General features: G+C 38.2%; 1 protein-coding gene across 4 annotated transcripts in view; it reads right to left on the reverse strand.

Annotated features, from left to right (window-relative positions):
* Positions 1 to 18390, reverse strand: part of RAI14 (retinoic acid induced 14) — a 95865-nt gene that overhangs the window by 17316 nt on the left and 60159 nt on the right. For all 4 annotated transcript variants that reach the window (XM_042875107.1, XM_042875106.1, XM_042875104.1 and 1 more), the window contains exons 4-5: positions 3582 to 3670; positions 1870 to 1934 (exon numbers count right to left, since the gene is read on the reverse strand). In XM_042875107.1, the coding sequence (XP_042731041.1) occupies positions 1870 to 1934; positions 3582 to 3670 (154 nt within the window). The remainder of the gene's footprint in view (positions 1 to 1869; positions 1935 to 3581; positions 3671 to 18390) is intronic.

The following is an 18390-nucleotide window of genomic DNA, read 5'->3' on the forward strand; positions in this document are numbered from 1 at the left end:
TTCTAGTTTATGACAAATAAAGATATCACACTGAAATAATAGATTTCTGAAATCAAATATTATATATTCTGACTTTCAGGTATAGGATCACCTTCCTTGATTTCCTAGGTAAACAGTTTCATGTAAATTACCAAATTTTATATTAAAAAACCCAAGATTCATTCTGTGTAAAATAATTATTTACATTAAGATTAGACATTTCTTACATGTAGAAAAAGCTTTTATGACAAAGCCAGTCTACAGAAGCAACAAAGCATTCCAAAGAGCATGAGAGCATCCTCCAAGAGCACTGGAGAATATTAACAAAGGATTTTCACTTACAAACTTGTTTGGAAATGCATTTTGTAATAAAGCTAACAAAACATCAGCTAAATCACTCCCTGGGTGTAGCTGTCAGGTAAACGGGCAGTGAATATTTGGTACTAAACACATTCATCTGCTGCACTGACTGTATGCTGCTGCATGCGATACAATTAATGACAGCTTGATGTCACTGTTTATGCTCTAAATGGGTTTACTCTAGAATTAGTAGATTTTTCTAATGAAATCCCAAAGCAGGTAGTCTCCTCACTTAATGATCTCTTAATCTCTTCCAAGTGTTCAAGAAAAGATGGAAAGAAACAGCGATGTCAGTAAATACAGTAAGAACCAGTGAAATTGGACCCAATTCAGTAAGAGACATTGAGAGAGATCAGTGACAACTGAATTGGAGAGCCCAGAAGTAGCCAGAGGAAAACAATTACGAAGTTGAGATATAGGATTAAATTTCTTTCTGTATCACTGCACTCAGGCAGTGTTATTTCGTAGGCTCATTATTTCATACAAATTCTTTGCCAGTCTTATTGATAAACCTACATTTCTAAAAATCTGATCCATTACTCTGATCACCCCTATGACCAGAATTTACCTGTCTTTCTGAAATGGAGTTGAGATGGACATCCCTTCTTATTTGCTAACACACAACTTCAGCATTAATGTCAGAAGAATCTTCTCTTCCTCTTCTCTTCCATTTTTCTTGGCTTTTTCTCCCCCACATTTTTCTATTCCCTTTCTAACCTCTCACTGTCCTTCAGTCATTTCACTAAGGATTTGAGTATTTCCATATTTTAGTATCCAAACTACTTTGGTTTCTTTCCCTTTGACTCAACAAATGGTTTATTTTATATTGCACAGACAGAATACATTCGGTTAGATCAGTATCAAAGTTCCACTACAAATGAAGAATTCTTTTTCTCTGTATTTCTTATACATCACCCACTTCCAACCCACCCAGCCACACAGACTAAAGCTGGGAAATGTCAAGCTGCAACCTGCTTCAGACCCAGTCTTTCTATGTTGGAGCCACTGCACATGGAAAACTGAAACTGTGGACCACTCAGGGGAGATATCACACTGTTTTATATCATCTACCCACACAATGCCTAAAAGGTCTTAAATTCAAGAACATCTGTCGGTTGCAGGAAAAAAGGACAACAGAACAGGAGTGTGATGCAGACTATGAATTTGCATCCTGATGGTAGGCAAACAATGTAGGCCTCATAAACTGGAGACACAAACTTTATGTTTGCAGTTATCTTAAGGTAATGATAGATAAAGTGACCGTGAGGTTCTCGATGCCCTGGTCCCTGGTATTCAGGGCTGGGTTGGGTCAGATGGTGTCCTGGACAACCTGATCTAGCGCTTGATCTAATGGATCTAATGGCAACCCTGCCCCTGACAGTCAGTTAGAACCAGATTATCTTGGAAGTCTCTTCCATCGTAAGGCTTTATATGATTCTATGATTAGCAGGAAATGCATCAATATGCAGTGAAGAACCATCAAAGAAAAATGAAACTAAATAATCAAAATTAGTTTATTTTTTACTTTACCTGAAGTAACCTCTTAATGCAGTCAAGGTGGCTGTTCTTCACTGCAAGATGTAAAGCACTGTGCCCTACATCAACAAATGCAAAGCAAAATTAGTATTCAGTCACTCAAAGACACTGGAATAAGCTCTTCCATAACAAAGGCAAGATTTTTAATTGACCGACACATGAAAAGTATGAACAAATAAAATAAAATCCTGTATCAAGCAGAATATAGTTACAACAGACCATTGTTCAGGCAGGAAACAGGATAATCTTAATGTCTACTTTTAGATATAGGAATGACAGAAACTGTGTGACAGACCCTCCCTCCCTTGCAGAGATGTCTGCCAATGTATCTGCTTCACTTTTTCCCCCCCTTGGATTAAAAAGGAACCCATTTTGGAGAGCAAAAACATCCACATTCACCAGTTACCACTACAACAAATTTGAATCATCCACAGAATGCACACATATAATGACTCGGGACACACGACTATTCATTTCTGCATTTAATAGGCTTCTCTTTCTATTAATTTACTTAGCATCTATGAGCTCATATTTAGCAATGCAATACAATGATTTACTAACTATCGATTTATGATTAAAGATTTTGCAGTCTGTCCTCTAGCTCTTTCTTACACAACACAACACCTGAAAAATCTTAAAGGCCAAAGACAGCAGAAGACTAAATTATCTATACAAGGAAGAAAGAAGGAGTTATGATTTAGTAATCAACGCAGACAGTAGATCCACTTATGACAGAACCTCACAGTGAATAATGAGACTTCAGCAGGAAAGGCATTACCTAAGGAATGCAGGGTTGACACTCTCAAGAGTGAGCAGACAACTTACTATTATCCAAGTGACTAATAAATCTTGAGGCAAGATGAAGTATGAATTCTGAATAATAGCTCAAGTCAGGTGTGTATATTCTCTTATCATTACATTTAATCTGAACGCTTCTCCCAGTATCACAGATGCTTTCTTACAGAGGCATACAATTTCTATTTATGAAAAATTCAACCAGGCTGGAAGCAACGGCTAAAAACCAGTGAACCCAACATTTACAATCAGTACAAGAAAGACAGACTACTGACACCTCAGTTAGGTGATTCTGCTAGACAGAGGAAATGCTGGGCACAGACAACAGGTAGATCAACTGAAATCTATTAAGAAGAGTTTGCCAATTTCAAATTCAGCTCTCATTATTTTCCTACTAGAGTATTAATTAAGGCACAGGACTTTCGAGGGCTGAAGCAGCACACTTAATAGTTCTCAGCTCAGTTTGGCTTGTATCAGCAATTTTCACTATGTCATAATCCTGAGGAAACTGCAACTTCAGTACAGTTAAATGGGGTTAATAGCTTGGATACACATAAAAGCAAAGCACAAGATCTTGATTTAATCTATGCAAAGCCTTAAATGAAATGACCAAAAAGCTGGGAGGGGGGAGGAGACAGGCAAGGAAGAGAGAAGGGGAATTATAATAATATCAACAGCAATAATTAATAAAATTAACTATTTTGCAATTACTGGAGTCAGACACAAATGCTGATACTTATAGTATATGGGCTAAAAATCTCTATTGTATATGCAGTAAAGCATGTATGTCCAAACTGGAAAGGTTAGAATGTGGTGTGAATTGGAAGGAGCAGCACTGCCAAATTTGTACATCAAGACTTACAGGCAGATGAAGTATACTGCATTGTATGAGTAGGTTTACAGAGGCATACCTGCACCATCTTGGGCTGTCACATCTGCACCATGTGTCACCATAATCCTGAGGCATTCTGCATGTCCTTTTGTGGCTGCCAGGTGAAAACTGGAAAAGAGCATTTATATGACACGTTTCTGTTTCTAAGACCTTCTTTATCTTTCATTCACAAACCAAGTACTAGCAAGTTCTCCCATTCCTGTCCTTAGGTCTTCTGGCAACCCTCCACTACCTCCCAAGAAGATAATAGCTCTGAAAGTAAGAAGGCACATCAAAAAGCTTTTGAATTCCTGTATTTATATAGGCTGCTGTTTCATTAACCCATGCCATATACCTCACGTGCATCTATCTACTGAATTTCTAAACCAATATCCTTAGTGACACAATATATCCCCATAGAATACATGGGCTTGGGAAATCACTAAAGAAAGCATTCACAAAAACTGGCTTTGCTCTACTTGCTTTGCACTCAGGGCAATCTTAATTTTCCTATTTCAGCAGACAATATCTAACTCCACTAAGAGTTGATTCTGTTCCTAAATTAAACAGAATCAAGTTCTGCTTCTGAAATGCCCACTTCAGAGTAAATTTTTCTTCACTGCAGAGGCGAAACAACAACCCTGAGACAGTGTATGTGAATGCAACCTTGAGATAACAAAGCCATTGGATATTTGTTATACTATACTACGGATGTATTTTGCAACTTTTGGTTTTGCTTTTCATTTGAAGTATCTGCTTGTTTGAACAGTAGAAGTTTGCAGAGGTTACAAACCATACCATGACTGGATGCACTTAAGAGCATAAATTACCAAAGATGAAATTACAGAACAAACTAAAGATGTTATGCTTAATTCAAACCTTTTTATACTGAGTATACATCTTTGACATTGTTAGCACCTCCAGATTCATAGGAGCAATCTTATACACATGCTTCTGGTTTAATTAAGTTGAGCAGCAAATTCAAAGAAAAAACTTATGAAAATGGAGAAGTTTATACCCTTCTGATACATGTTGTGCCAACATAAGTGAGTCAAGCACAGGCAAACTTACTGCTTCCCTACAGTCCTGCTATTATCATCTTAATATACATTAGGAACAAAGTAAAAAAAAATGAAAGAAAAAAAAAATAGAGATAAAACACTTCTAACAATTACTATTAAATAATGTATGAAAAGCTAGTACCATCCTAAGCATGGCCCAAATTGAAAAAGCCTGTAATCTTGGGGTGTTTTCTTACATCTTATAAAGAAGTTCACTTTTAACACCACACATCTCCACATTAAAAGATTTTTTCTCTGGAATCCAAAAGGAATCTAACTAATCATGTAGACGTGTCCATAGTGTTTAGGAGTTTATATTTTGGACAACTGTTTCCTTTAAATGTTAAAACTAATATTGAAAGTTTAACCTGCTAAGGAGAACAACTAGGAATAACAGGCAAGAATGAAATGCGTATTTCTGGCACACAGTATGTGAACTGCAACACCGTTTCTCTCTGCTACAGGCTTTTCTTTGCAAATTCCATGAAAAATCAGCAGAAGAAAAAGACCTACTGACAAGATCTGGCAAAGAGCTGAAAATTAATCAGAACAGGAGAGCTGTGGGAATGAGGTCCTGTACCAAATACAGCAACTACCTCTCTTTCTCCATGGAGTCCTTCCATCCTGCTGTCTGCTGCCTACAAATACTAGGCAGGCAATGCTTAAGGCTTCAAACTGTTCTCTGCAAATATAAAAATATTCTGCATGCTCATCCACACTCTTACAACTGCCATAAACAATCTGAGCAGAGGCATAACTAAATTCTTTGAAAAGCACAAAAAGTACTGCTGCTAGCTGTTCTCCAGTCATTCAAAAAAAACCCAAAATTTTATGTTCTTGGTGATCAATGCAAAGTTGTGTAAACATTCTTCTTTAGAAGAAGGGTTTTCTCAGGCTTTAGGAAAATAGCTGGAAGAGGGAACAAAAGGAATCTGACAAATTCCAACACCTCTAATTTGGCCAGCACATAATATCCACTGAATAATACTAAAACAGACTCAAAAACATTTGTGTAGACATGCAATACAATTGAAATCAATTAAATTTCAGGAACACCATGATGCATGCACTTCACTCATTTACATTTGACAGCATTCATAGAATAATAAATACTTGAATAATAATAACTTGGCTAAATCTAGGACATTAAGATTTTACAGAGAGGCCGTGGAGAGTAGTGCCAAGTGCAACAAGAGTATGCAAGAGCAAAAGAAGTTTGATTTAGATAAAATCAGACTGTAGGGAAAGTATTAAAAAAAAAAAAAAAAACCTTAACCCCTTTCAGGCTGTGCACCTATGAACACATCAATCCCACAAACGCAAATAATTCCTAAGGGAGTTCTTAAAAAGAAATTACACACGCAGACACTTAGTTTAATGCTATCCAAAATTTTACAGGTTAAGAAAAAATCAAATCAAAAGTATTGCTTGTCCCAAATTACTAAGATGAAGATACATCATCTGTCAGCAGAACAGGTATTGAGAAAGCTGAGAGAATGTGTGAAGTATCTAACAAAAGCACGGAAGTTATCTGGAGAGTCCCGGGAAAGGAGAGTACGACGAGGTTTACCTCACATTCATTCACAGTTACCTAAACCTAACAGCGCTGGGGGTGCTACAACTCCCTCCCACATGCTTTCTGCATATCCCTTCCTTACTGCTACCAAGTCTGAAAGTCAATATTTTTTTCTTAAAGATCTAAAAGAGATTGGGGTGGGAAGCTTGTTTAGTTAGCTGCCTCTTTGGTGAGCTGAACTGGCTTACTGGAAATCCGCCCTGCTCATGAAATACAAGAGAATTATTCCAGACTGGGATGATCCTACTACAATCATACGTAAGTCAAAGTATATAACAGAGCACTGAACAAGAACCTCCCTATGAGGAGTAATTCTACTTTATTTTAAAGTTAATACCCCCCTACTTTTTTCTTCTTTTCCCATCTGTTTAAAGACAAACAAACAAGCAAACAAAACAACAATAAACAAATTAACCAACCCCCCCCCTCCCCTCCCCCCCTCCCCCCAAAAAAAAACATCAACAACATCAAAATACATCAGTAATGGATACTGGGGACGGGTGTGCAACAAGGGAGGCTCTTGAAACAAAGAAGCCTAGAGACATTTATTTCAGAACAGAGTAACTCTTTACAACCTATATAAGGTTTCATTTGAGGCAAATGCTGCAGGTTTTCAAACCGTAAAGTTCTCATCGTCTAGAAGCAATGAACAGTGGTGCATTTCACTTGCATCCTTCATGAATAAACTTCCCCTTGTATGTAAGCAAACAAATTTCCTCCCACTTCCTTGTTGTGCAATGACAGGCAAACAAAAACAAACATGTAAGTCTTCATTTGGAGCAAGGGCCACACTGAGGGTTACATTCTGTATGGGAACTGCTGAATCACAGCCTGAGCCTCTGATTGACTACCTGAGGTGAGCAATCAGTCAGCCCTGGGAGCACAGGTGAAGGCAATTCATCTGTGCTACTGGAAGTGGCGGAGCTTGGCTCCACCTCTCCTAGACTCCGTTTAAGAGCTGACTACATTGGGTAAGGATCTTTCTTGGAGATTGCTCTTCTTGGAGCCTTTTCAGATGAACGCAGGTTAAGGGTAAGCTTTCCATCCATTCTTCTTTAGTGTGATAACCTGTTTAGCCTAACTTTCTTGTATATTTCTTGATTATAGCATCCGTATATTCATCAATTACATACATTCTCACTCAGCCTAACTCCCCATTCTAACATAGTTCAGTTTCCCTTCACAAGAACCCTGTTGGTACTACCTACAGCTACTTGCTGGTGCCACAACCTGAACTGATTTGCAATAGATCTCTTCTATTGCTATAAAACATCTCTACCGTTCCTATAGGGCAGGATGGACTTCTACCATTACCTCCAGAACATTCAATGCAGCAGAATAGCAGCTACCCTTCCCAGTAGTTTTCTCCACAAATGATGAGTCAGAATTTAGACTCAGCTCAGAGCATCTGACTAAGATCAGCTGGTTGACACTGCTTTTTTTTTCCCAGTGGGAATGTACAAGTCCCATAGCTACTTAGTTCTGAACAAGATAAAATGAAAAATTACGTTCTTCAGGAGGAACACAAAGCCCAGTTGGAGTAAATAGGCTTGATGGTAAGAGGGAACACAAAGCAGCATTTCATAAGATTTGGAGTCAACCCGCTGCAAGACTACTACCTCCAAGTCAGGTGTAATTTTTCCTTGTATTCAAACAACACATGCAAATGCATTGATAGAGAAGTGTTTTTTATGAATGTTTGGTGACTGAGTGGGCAGCTGCATGACACTGACATCCCTAAAATAATTGAAAATAGTAACTTTCTTACACATAGATGTCACTGAAACAACAGTCCTAAATAAACCAGTCCCACATTCAGTGCTAAGGATTTTTTTTTTTGCATGTTTCAGTCATGAAGTCAAGCCAGCAAAGGAATGAAGCCTTCTTCAGTCGGTGTCTGACAAGAGTGCAAGAGTTCAGATATAATGTCAAAAATGAACATTTACAGAAATTATTTCATGACCATACAGTAACTTAAACAGATAGGGCTGTAATATTTACTAATTAGCTTGTATAAACTATTTATTTATAAGTAACTTCACAACAGCTAACAGAATTATCAAAATTTAGAGGCTAGATTTGTAAAAAATAAGCTAATTGAGCTTGTCGAGGTGTTGTTAGTAACAAGACATGAGTCTACTGAATCCAGATTCTCTGCTTAACAGTGTATATAGCTACATTCTACAAAACTGAGCACAGTCCTCTAACTGAATGTTATTTTGACAGCTGGTCCATATAACTAGGGAAAATGCCACAAAAATATAGTAGAACACGATAAAACAAGAAAAAAATAAAGCCTCAAATTAAGACTGTAACCTTCTAGCATAAGGAAATTTTCACTTCTCTAAAGAAAAGCAAAATTAAAACAGCAGAAAAAATATATCCTATTGGGTATTGCAGTTCTGTATGGCAGCATCATGCTCCAGAGCTTTTTTGGAGCAGAACACAGAATCTCTCCAGAGCCTGAAAGCAGACTAATACAGTATTTATCAAAATCCAAAGAAAATAAAGAACATGGTAGAATTATGAATGCCAAGTGAACAGAAAATAGCTAATACAATATTATGACAAAGAACAAAGAAGAAAGTAAAACATGCATGCAAGCATACAATGCTATTGTTCTCTACTATTTTATCTGAGTGGTCTGAAAATATTTTAAGTGCAAGAATGTTTGAAATACACTATGAACTCAAACTTACTCATTGTCAAGGTTTATTTTGAGTAAAAACATCCCTTCCCAAAGCAGTTCATTCTTCTTCATTTTCTATATCGTATGTTAAATCTTTATTGACTTTCAAGAAATCTGGCTTGTCTGCCAACAGTCTGATGATTTACAGTTTCCCAACAGACCAATACTTTTATACAAACAAAGAAGACTGATAAAATAAAGACACAGAGCTGCTCAGAGTGCTTGAATGCCAACTAAAAAAAATACAGAAATGGAAAACATTCAACCCTTGCTGCTACCAGATGAGATAGGCAAGTGATTTGCCAGATACCTCGGTCAGGAAGAGACCCATTGGTAATCTGGCTCATTTTGTGTACTGATTTGAACATCTACACACCTTGGAGGCAGCACCTTGCTTAAAATGCCTGTGATTTTCACAGCCAGAATTATTCCCCAAAGCCTTGATTTCTTCTTTCAACAAAAACAGTACCAATAAATGTATTAAATGTTATCTGTATTTTGATTGTTTTCCGCCATAGGCCATGTGGCAGAAGTACTGGAAGGAGGCAGAGACCTCACTGGAGTGAGAAAGAGCTGTAATAAAATGGGAGCAGCATATTCTGTGCACAAATGATGTGTCTGCAATTACTGAGGAATAATACCAAATATGGTCTCTTTTGGCATGTAATACAATAATCAGTAATGAGCGAAGAAAGTTTATTTTTCCGTGAATGGTTTGGGATTTTATCAACCAAAAAATAAAATAAAAATCAGTGATGAAATTAATCTTTTTAAACCTAAAAAAAAAAAAAAAAAAAAAAATTCAACACATCATGAACCTAATTCGAAAGAAAAATAGTTTCAGACTTAAAGAATGGGAATGGTCCAGAATGGTCCCCAAACAGACACTGTTTTTGTGCCTTCCTCTGTCAGCCAAGACAGGGCACTCAGCAAAGCAGTAACTCTTCATTCCAGCAAGGATTATGCTTCCATGGCCAGCATCTACTGATCCAGCTGCCTGGTTCTACGTCTTCCTTGCATCTACACAGCTAGGTAGGTAACCACATCACCGAGATAGAACAAAATCAGCTGAAAAACAAAGCTGCTTTCCATGGTTTCATCGCAGTCACATATACATGCACACTGTTGGTACAAATTAAGTGACAGGAGTATGAAAGCATCATCTCAGTGAAGTTTAAGGTGATGTAGAATTTCACCTTAAGCCTAAAAACTAAAATTTACTGAGTATTTACTGAGCATTTGCCTGTGAAAGTTTCCAAATCTTTACCATTCTCTGACTACCAAGCGACAATTGTTAGAGAGGCTCAAGTCCATGCTTGCTACCTAAGCATGAAAGCAGAAGAGGCAGACTGAACCAGAAGTACCAACTGAAGTTATCCCTGTTCCACAGCTGCTCTTAGTCCCTTTAGCTGCACTGTCCTCCAGCTTTGAAATGTGTCAGGGAACTAACTTCTTGAGTCACTCCTAAGTGAGAATAAAGATGTGTGAACAGGACTTCCTTACACTGGCAATCCAAAATGGAAAGGGCACAGTAGAACCAGCTTCAGGATGAAAACCAAATCAAAATTGAGAAAGATAAACTGCAGAATACCACCAGATAAATCCTCATGAAGATGTGCTTCAGTTACTATAGATATTTCTGTACTACAGACACAAAGTACCAATGGATGCTACAACAAACCCATTCTGATGTACAGAAAATCAGAGATTGCCAGAGATAAAGGCAAATCAGACATCTACCATCAATTTTTAGTAGTTCACTATTTTGTTTTAAATAAATAAAACCCACAGCTTCATAGTGCATCCATTACACCTTCAAGCAAGAGCAAATGCAATAAATGTGGCTTTTAATTAAGTGCAGGCAGTTTGTATTGTTCTGTCAGACTTGCACATACCCACAAGAATGCAAAAATTACAACAGGAGAAACAACTGTAGTAAATACATTTTGTTTTCATGCTAGAGCTGTTCTCATTAAAAACTCAGAAAAGAAAGCAGTATGAGATTTAAAAGATGTTTCAGTAATTAGCTGCTGCTATCTTTTTGAGTGCAGGCAGGTTAGGATTTTAAGAAAGGTGACATAAGCAGGTATGGATTTAGCATGAGCTATGGAAGTGTTTCCCTCTTCATACCAGTCACTAAAACATAATGCAATGCAAACAGAATGTGTTTTCCTATCCTCTATTTAAACATGACATGATCAGCTACCCGTAGTACACAAAAAAACCCCTGGGCAACAAACATACATGGATCTTCTGTGTTAGCACATACTCTGCAAAAGCTTAAAAAAAAAAAAAAAAAAAAAAAAAAGAGGCAGAGTTTTCATATGAAGTTTCCAGCTTTGACTCAAAGTATAAAGAGTCTTGTTTCAATCATACACACCTCAAAGTATAGGACATTAAAAAAGGCAAGGCTGCTGAATGGCTATTTTCTAATTAGGAAAGAAGCAGTAACTTCATCATGCAGTAAAGGAGTTGGCAAGCCACAGACCCCTGATCTTTGCCTTCAAACTCAACAAAAATATCCACCCACCTGCTATTCAGATTGATTTTAGAGATCTCCAGAACCTGTATATTTTACATTCTCAGGTCATGTTCCAGCAGTTCCATTTTCGTGCACAGTTTTCTTTGGCAAACTCTATTACCGCATTACCACAAACTCCCTCCTCAAATCTGAAGCACAGATTCCTCTCCCATGTGTCCTTAACTGTAGATGAAAGTACTCACAAATTAAATTTGGGTTTCCTTTAGAGTATCCTTCCTTAAAGGCTCTCAAAAACCAACATCAGCTAATTGCAGAGATTCTGCCAATGGCCAGCTTCAGTACCCTTAGGTACTGACAGAAAGCCTCAAGTTTTGAAATGCTACTTTTATTTCGGGTATTTCAGGGTACAAATATTGACAACACAAAAGAAACGGTGAAGCTCCTGAAAAGCTTAAAAAGTTCAGAAACGAGAGCAGTGTTGCTTGTGCCAAAAAAGCCGTGGTTAGAGCAGAACAGAATAGTTCATTTGGAAGATATCTACAGAGATTACCAAGTCCAACCACTGACTACTTCAGGACTAACTAAAAGCTAAAGCATATTACTGAGGGCAAATGCCTGTTGAGCACTGACAAGTAGTGGGCATCAGTTACTTCTCTAGGAAGCCTGTTATGAGTGTTTGGCTTCCTTCACAGAAGAAACATCTTTCCTAATGTCCTGTTTGAACCTCTCCCAGCACACTTCTGTGATGCTCCTGTGCATTCCAATATTCAGCTCCCAGGAAGCAGATGCTGGCACCTCCCTCTGTGCTGCTGAGAGAAGTGAGGTCATCTCTCAGCCTCCTCTTCTGCTGGACAGCCCAAGTGTCCACATCGCCTTCTCATAGGACATAGCTTTCAGCCCTGTCACCAGCTTTGTTGCTCACAAGTAGCAATAAAGGACTCTCAGAACCCTTTCAAGGACCTTAACATCCTTTTTGTATTGTGGAGCCCACAACTGCACACAACACTCTAGGTGAGCCACTCCAACACAAAACATAGCAAAGAATCGCCTATTCTGACCACAAGCTCTGTTGTGTTCAGTGTCCCCTGCAAGGCAATTTGCCCTCATGGCTGTCTGGGCAAACTGCTGGAAACTGCTGGCTTGTGCTGAGCTGCTGTCTCCAGCAACTCCCCCAGGTCTCTTCCTGCTGAGCTTCTCTCCAGCCACTTGTCTCCCAGCTGTGCCTGTGTCCTGCAATGCTCCACCCAAGGTGCAGCACCAGGCATTTTTTTTCTGTTGAACATATCATTGTTGACTGATCTCTCTGCCTCTCATCCCTCCAGGCAGTCAGCAGCACCTCTCAGTTTAATGTCATTAGTAAACATGATGAGGATGTATTACACTCCTGCATCCAGACCATTGATTAAACATTGAATGGGACTGGCCTGAGAATTGAGCCCTGGAGAATATCACAAGAGAGCAGCTACCAGCCGTATGTAGCCCCATTCCCTGTCAACACCCAGCATGGTGTGAGCCTATTTATCTCCTAGTTGGATAATTTGTCCAGATGGATGCTGTGAGGAATGTTACCAAAGGACTTATTGAAATTCAGAATGATTATTTCTACCACCTTTCCTTAATCCAGCAAATGGTGACCTTAGATCAAATTAAGACATGACTTTCCCCTCAGGAACTCATCCTTGACTACGCCTGATAATAGCTTATTTAATTGTTTTCAGTGGTACACAGGATAATTTTTCCAGGCACTGAGGTTAGACAAACATGTCCGCAGTTTCCTACATATTCCCTTGTGACCTTCTTGTAGATCAGTCTAACACTGGCTAGTTTATAGGGAAGCTTCCTTCTAATTATTTCTTTAGAACAGATCCTACATCTCAAAGGCCAAAGTGATGCATAGTTAACTTATCAATATATATGGTTTCTGGCAAAATGTCTTTATTAACATATGGCGAAGTCTTTAAGCATGCCATAAATGTGTCCAGATCACTACAACTTCTTCCCTCGCATTAGATAAAACCAATTACTCATTTGCTGTCCTCGCTTGCAAGGCCAGAATGGAGTTCAAACTTAAAATTAAGCCCAACAAAAAAAGCAATGTCTAGTACCTAGACATCCTCCAACACAGCCTGCTTGGTATTGCTGCCTGTGGGCCAGCAAACACAAATAACAGCTCCACTACATGAAAAGTCATGAAATTAGAGCTAGGAAATCCCAAAGCATGTTAGCATAACAAGAAGCCAGGAAAGGGCTGGAAAAGGCTGAAAATAACTGGGTAGAAGTTAATCTAAAGAAAATATTTTTGTTGCATGAAAATCCAGCAGGGCTTATGAACTATACACAGTACTCCAAGAACCAAAGAGTACAGATATCCTTATTCATCATCAGGGACCCTGACTTACGGTAGCTCAGGGTATGCACTATCTTTGAAGTTTCTGTGATTTTTAAACTTCAGGTAGAATGAATCATTTTAGGCTTGAAGTAGGAGAACTATTTGATTTTTTTGAAACTATATAAAGTTACCTTCTCTTACTTCATAGGGGAATTAAAAAACAAGTGCATTAATCCACCAATAACATTCTTCAGAGACTGATGGTTAAGATTACATTTTTTAAAAGATTATGACAATGTATTCTAATCTAGCATTTCAGAATGAATACCAGTAAAGCTTTTAACAAAGACTCCACACATATGGAGTAGGAACAGCCAAGTTCTGCACATTCCTTCATTTTCCAGTTAGTGCTTTCTTAACACAACATGCACCTGCACAGTAGGTAAAACAAGTAAGTGTTTTGAAGAAAAAAATCTGGCTTTTACATATTACTTTGTTTCAGTTATCTGCTCTCCTTCCCTTCCTAGGCTGGGGCACTTTAGGCTAGTAGAAGCCAGTTTGTGTAATTAAAATTTACATATGCAGCTCATTTCGTTGCATAAGTCTTTGAAAAACACGTTAAACAACTGTAGCCCATTACATAGATATAAATCTGAAAAACAACTTCAGCCTTTGCCCTGTCCCCTACAGCCTTGCACAGCCTGGTTCTGGCCCAGCCCACAAGAAACATGCTTCCCGTGCTCTCTTGCCAGCTTGGATAAGACAAGTGAAAAGAGCAGCCACAGTGTTCACAACACAGAAGCAGTGTTCTGCCTCCACATGAGCCAAGCAGCAGCTGTTCCAAGCCAGGCACAAAAAGACTTCCAACCATCTAGGCTATGCTCTGACGAAAGCATCTCACAGGCTTCTTGAAAACAGGCCAGGTCTGGTAAAAAACTGGGTATTTGGCAACCCTGTAGAAGGACCTGTTTTACAGGGAATTCCATCAGCTGCCTGGTGCAGCAGCATTACAGGTTTGTCCAATCCTACCAGAGAGGGATGGGTGCCTCACAGAGTATCCAAACACATGCATGGAGGCCCTTCAGAAGGAAACTTGATTTCTCCAAGATCACAGATCTACTCATACACATAATGAAATGCAACCACTTATTAAGAATAGACATCCTATCAATCAGCAAATAAAAGCAAGTACTATACAGAAGATGCAAACTAGCTCTTAGAAGAATTTGATTGTTTGCTCCTTGAACTCTAGCTGTCAACTGCAGGAAATCTTGTGCATATAAGATGCACAAGACCCATGGGATATTTCTCAATGTTCAAAGCAGTTTATTCGAAATAGGGAGTTTGCTTTTCAGATAAGTGGAATCTGTTTGTTTTTCCCATGAAATTATTGAAGAGAAAGTTTCAGTTTCTCAGGAGCAAAGGTTAGGATCCTCATAACTGAAATCTAACTAAACAGCATTCATTTCTGTCTCTTTACAAGATTGTCACTTCTTATTTTTAAAGATGAAGGTACAATAATATTAAAATGTCTTAACAAATAGCGCTTTAAAAATGCATACAGCAGAACTTGAACATTCTTGATTCAAAGTCCTGCCAAAAATATAACTAAGGTCATAGAATCACAGAATCATAGAATGGCCTGGGTTGAAAAGGACCTCAAAGATCATTTATTTTCTACCCTGCTATGTGCAGGGTTGCCAGCCACCAGACCAGGCTGCCCAGAGCCACATGCAGCCTGGCCTTGAATGCCTCCAGGGATGGGGCATCCACAGCCTCCTTGGGCAACCTGTTCCAGTGCCTCACCACCCTCTGTGTGAAAAACTTCCTCCTAATATCTAACCTAAACATTCTCTATTTCAGTTTAAAACCATTCCCCCTAGTCCTATCACCATTCACCCTTGTAAACAGCCGTTTCCCCTCCTGTTTACACACTCCCTTCAAGTACTGGAAGGCCACAATGAGGTCTCCCTGGAGCCTTCTCTTTTCCAAACTAAACAAGCCCAGTTCCTCTGATCATATTAGTGGCCCTTCTCTGGACCCGTTCCAAGAGCTCTGATGCAAAAATATGATCATGATGCATTTTCAAGTCTCAGTGAGAGGTTGTATACTCAGACCATCAGAAACTATCCTAGAGTCAAGAACCAGGATTGTTCCTGGCAGGACCACTGGTACGAACTGGACTCGAAGGACATCGTTTAAAAACCTACAAAAGTTATGCTTGTCAGTACAAAAATACTTGTATGAAACATGGATTTTTGCATGTATTGCCAAACTCTAAAATAAAAATTAATCATTGGTCCTTCACTGTGGAGATACAAGTAACTGTCCTCACTGTACAGTAACAACTGGCTCATACTGAGTCTAACGGGAAGATAATTAGCCCAATTTACTATCCTGGCAGAGGATGATTTTGTCCAACCATGCCCAGATGTTTCATTAGCATTTATAAACTTTAGACTAAAGTGGAAAGTAATTTTTCAGGAAATTTAATATTAACACTTTAATTGAATCAAATTCATAACAATGCTGTGGGGAGCAGGGGAAACTAAAATGAGCAATCAAGATATTAACCTGAAAAGAATTTCAAGGAAGTTTTGGAAAAATAAAAGCATTTACAACCAAACATCACATGACAGCAAACTTTACTAGAAATTTTGAAACAAGAACCAGATTCCAGTTTTACTGTTCTTGAGCAGTAGAACATGGATAGAGATCACTCTACCATGTGGTTGTCTTTATTTTGTCTACATTCTGAAATGTAGACGTTGTTACCATCTACCATAATTAGACACTATGATAAATGTTAGCCAAAAATTTATTTCTGACAGAGAACTTACCAAGTTTTTGGAACACCAATCAACTCCATTCCTAGGGAGGTAATGATGCTCAGATATTAGCACTTCTTGCAGGTCCCACCTTGGTACAATTTTCAGAAGACAATATGCTAGGATGCTTTTCTAATTAAATGTTAGGTCAATTTCTGGAGATAACATAGTTTTAGGCTGGACGTTAGGAAATACTACTTCTCTGAAAGAGTGGTTAGGCAGTGGAATGTGCTGCCCAGGGAGGTGGTGCAGTCACTGACTCTGGATGTGCTCAGGGAACGTTTGGATTTTGTGTTGAGGGATATGGTTTAGTGAGAACTATTGATGATGGGTGGATGGTTGGACTGGATGACCTTGTAGGTCTTTTCCAACTTTGGTGATTCTGTGATTCTATGATTCTGACTGCGCAAAGGAAACATCCCCTAGTGTACAATGTTTTACTGAGGAGCTCCAGTATGTACACAATAAAATGTGGAAACTTCCTTAATTTTGAAGGTCTTCTACTGGATTAATTTACTTTCACTCAGAAAAATTTACTTTCACTCAGTCTCTGAGGCATGAACATTCTTGTTCAAAAGAAAATACATCATTTCTGCTGACTGCTATTGACAACAGTTTTGTTAAAGTGCATTTGTAGAGAATTAAAGCTTTTTTATATTGTTTTACTCATTTCATTAAGCAACAGCTGATACAATTGCAGTAAATTAAATTAGAGATCTTTTGTTTCACTTAATAGTCATAAGCATTTGATTCCAGTTCAGTACCTTGAAATAACATGCAAACATGGCAATGATGCACTGGCACACAGACAAAATAACTTCAGGACATGGAAGTGCTGCCATTTACATATTACGAATTATTTCCAAACTTTGATTTTATTTATTTATTTATTTTTATTCTAATAATAGCAGCAAATTATTTAAATAACAGGCCATTTGAAGACTTGTTCTTGTAGAAAGACTAGCACATGAATAAGTCCTATCCCCTCCTGAAAAGGCCCTCCTTGAAAAGCCCTTATTGTTAGTTCAAGTGGGAGTTAAATGATAACTTCCAAGTTGGAAAGCACTGTTTTGCTGTTTAAGGAAGTTGGACAAGAAAAAAAATCACCATCTTGAAGAATAGGACTACAATGGCAGAGTCAGATTTCCAGACAGGTTCTATTACAAATGTACTTGGCAATAGTCTGTGCAGAATAAGTGGGAGCGATAATGGAGCTCTGACAACTTACACCAAAAGTGTATTTGCTCCATAGCCTTAAAATTAATTTATTGTTTATAGGAAGGTCTGAGTCAGAGGCTGAATGGTGGTGATGGTAGGGATGTCAGGCAAGACTTAAAAACTTTCTTTCCCTTCTTTCACTAGTTTGACCTTTTTTTTTTTTTTTCTTAAGAGGAACTACTGGGGAGTTAAAGTTCCAGATGAAAATCTGTTAATACAACCTCCAAACAATATACCTACTCCCCTTGACCACATTAATTAAAAATTCTGTATTGTACTGCATATGGGTAATCCATAGAGAAAAGAATTTGTAGAACTGAAGCAAAAGAAGATAGAGGCAAAATGTAGATGGTTTTGTCCAAACATGAGCCAGAGCTGAAGAATGCTGGAACAAGACTCAGTAGAATGACATACACAGTATTCAACAGAACAGATGCAGAAAACTGTGGGTTGTCTCTGTTCCTCTTAGTTCAAGCATATTGAGAAACCACGGGATTACAAAAAAAACTTACCACCTTAGAAATGTACTCTTAAGCCTGAAAAAATTAGTCTTCTCCATCTTTTGTTTAAAATAAACATTAAAAACTATGCTTCAAATAAAGATCTGAGCAATATCAAGAATTTTGTTTGAAGAGTTGTTAAGAAAGAGAACAAGAAAGAAAACAC

The sequence above is a fragment of the Lagopus leucura genome, unplaced genomic scaffold, assembly GCF_019238085.1.
Source record: "Lagopus leucura isolate 7727_CA_CO unplaced genomic scaffold, USGS_WTPT01 Super-Scaffold_100014, whole genome shotgun sequence".
In the NCBI taxonomy this organism is placed as follows: Eukaryota; Metazoa; Chordata; class Aves; order Galliformes; family Phasianidae; genus Lagopus; species Lagopus leucura.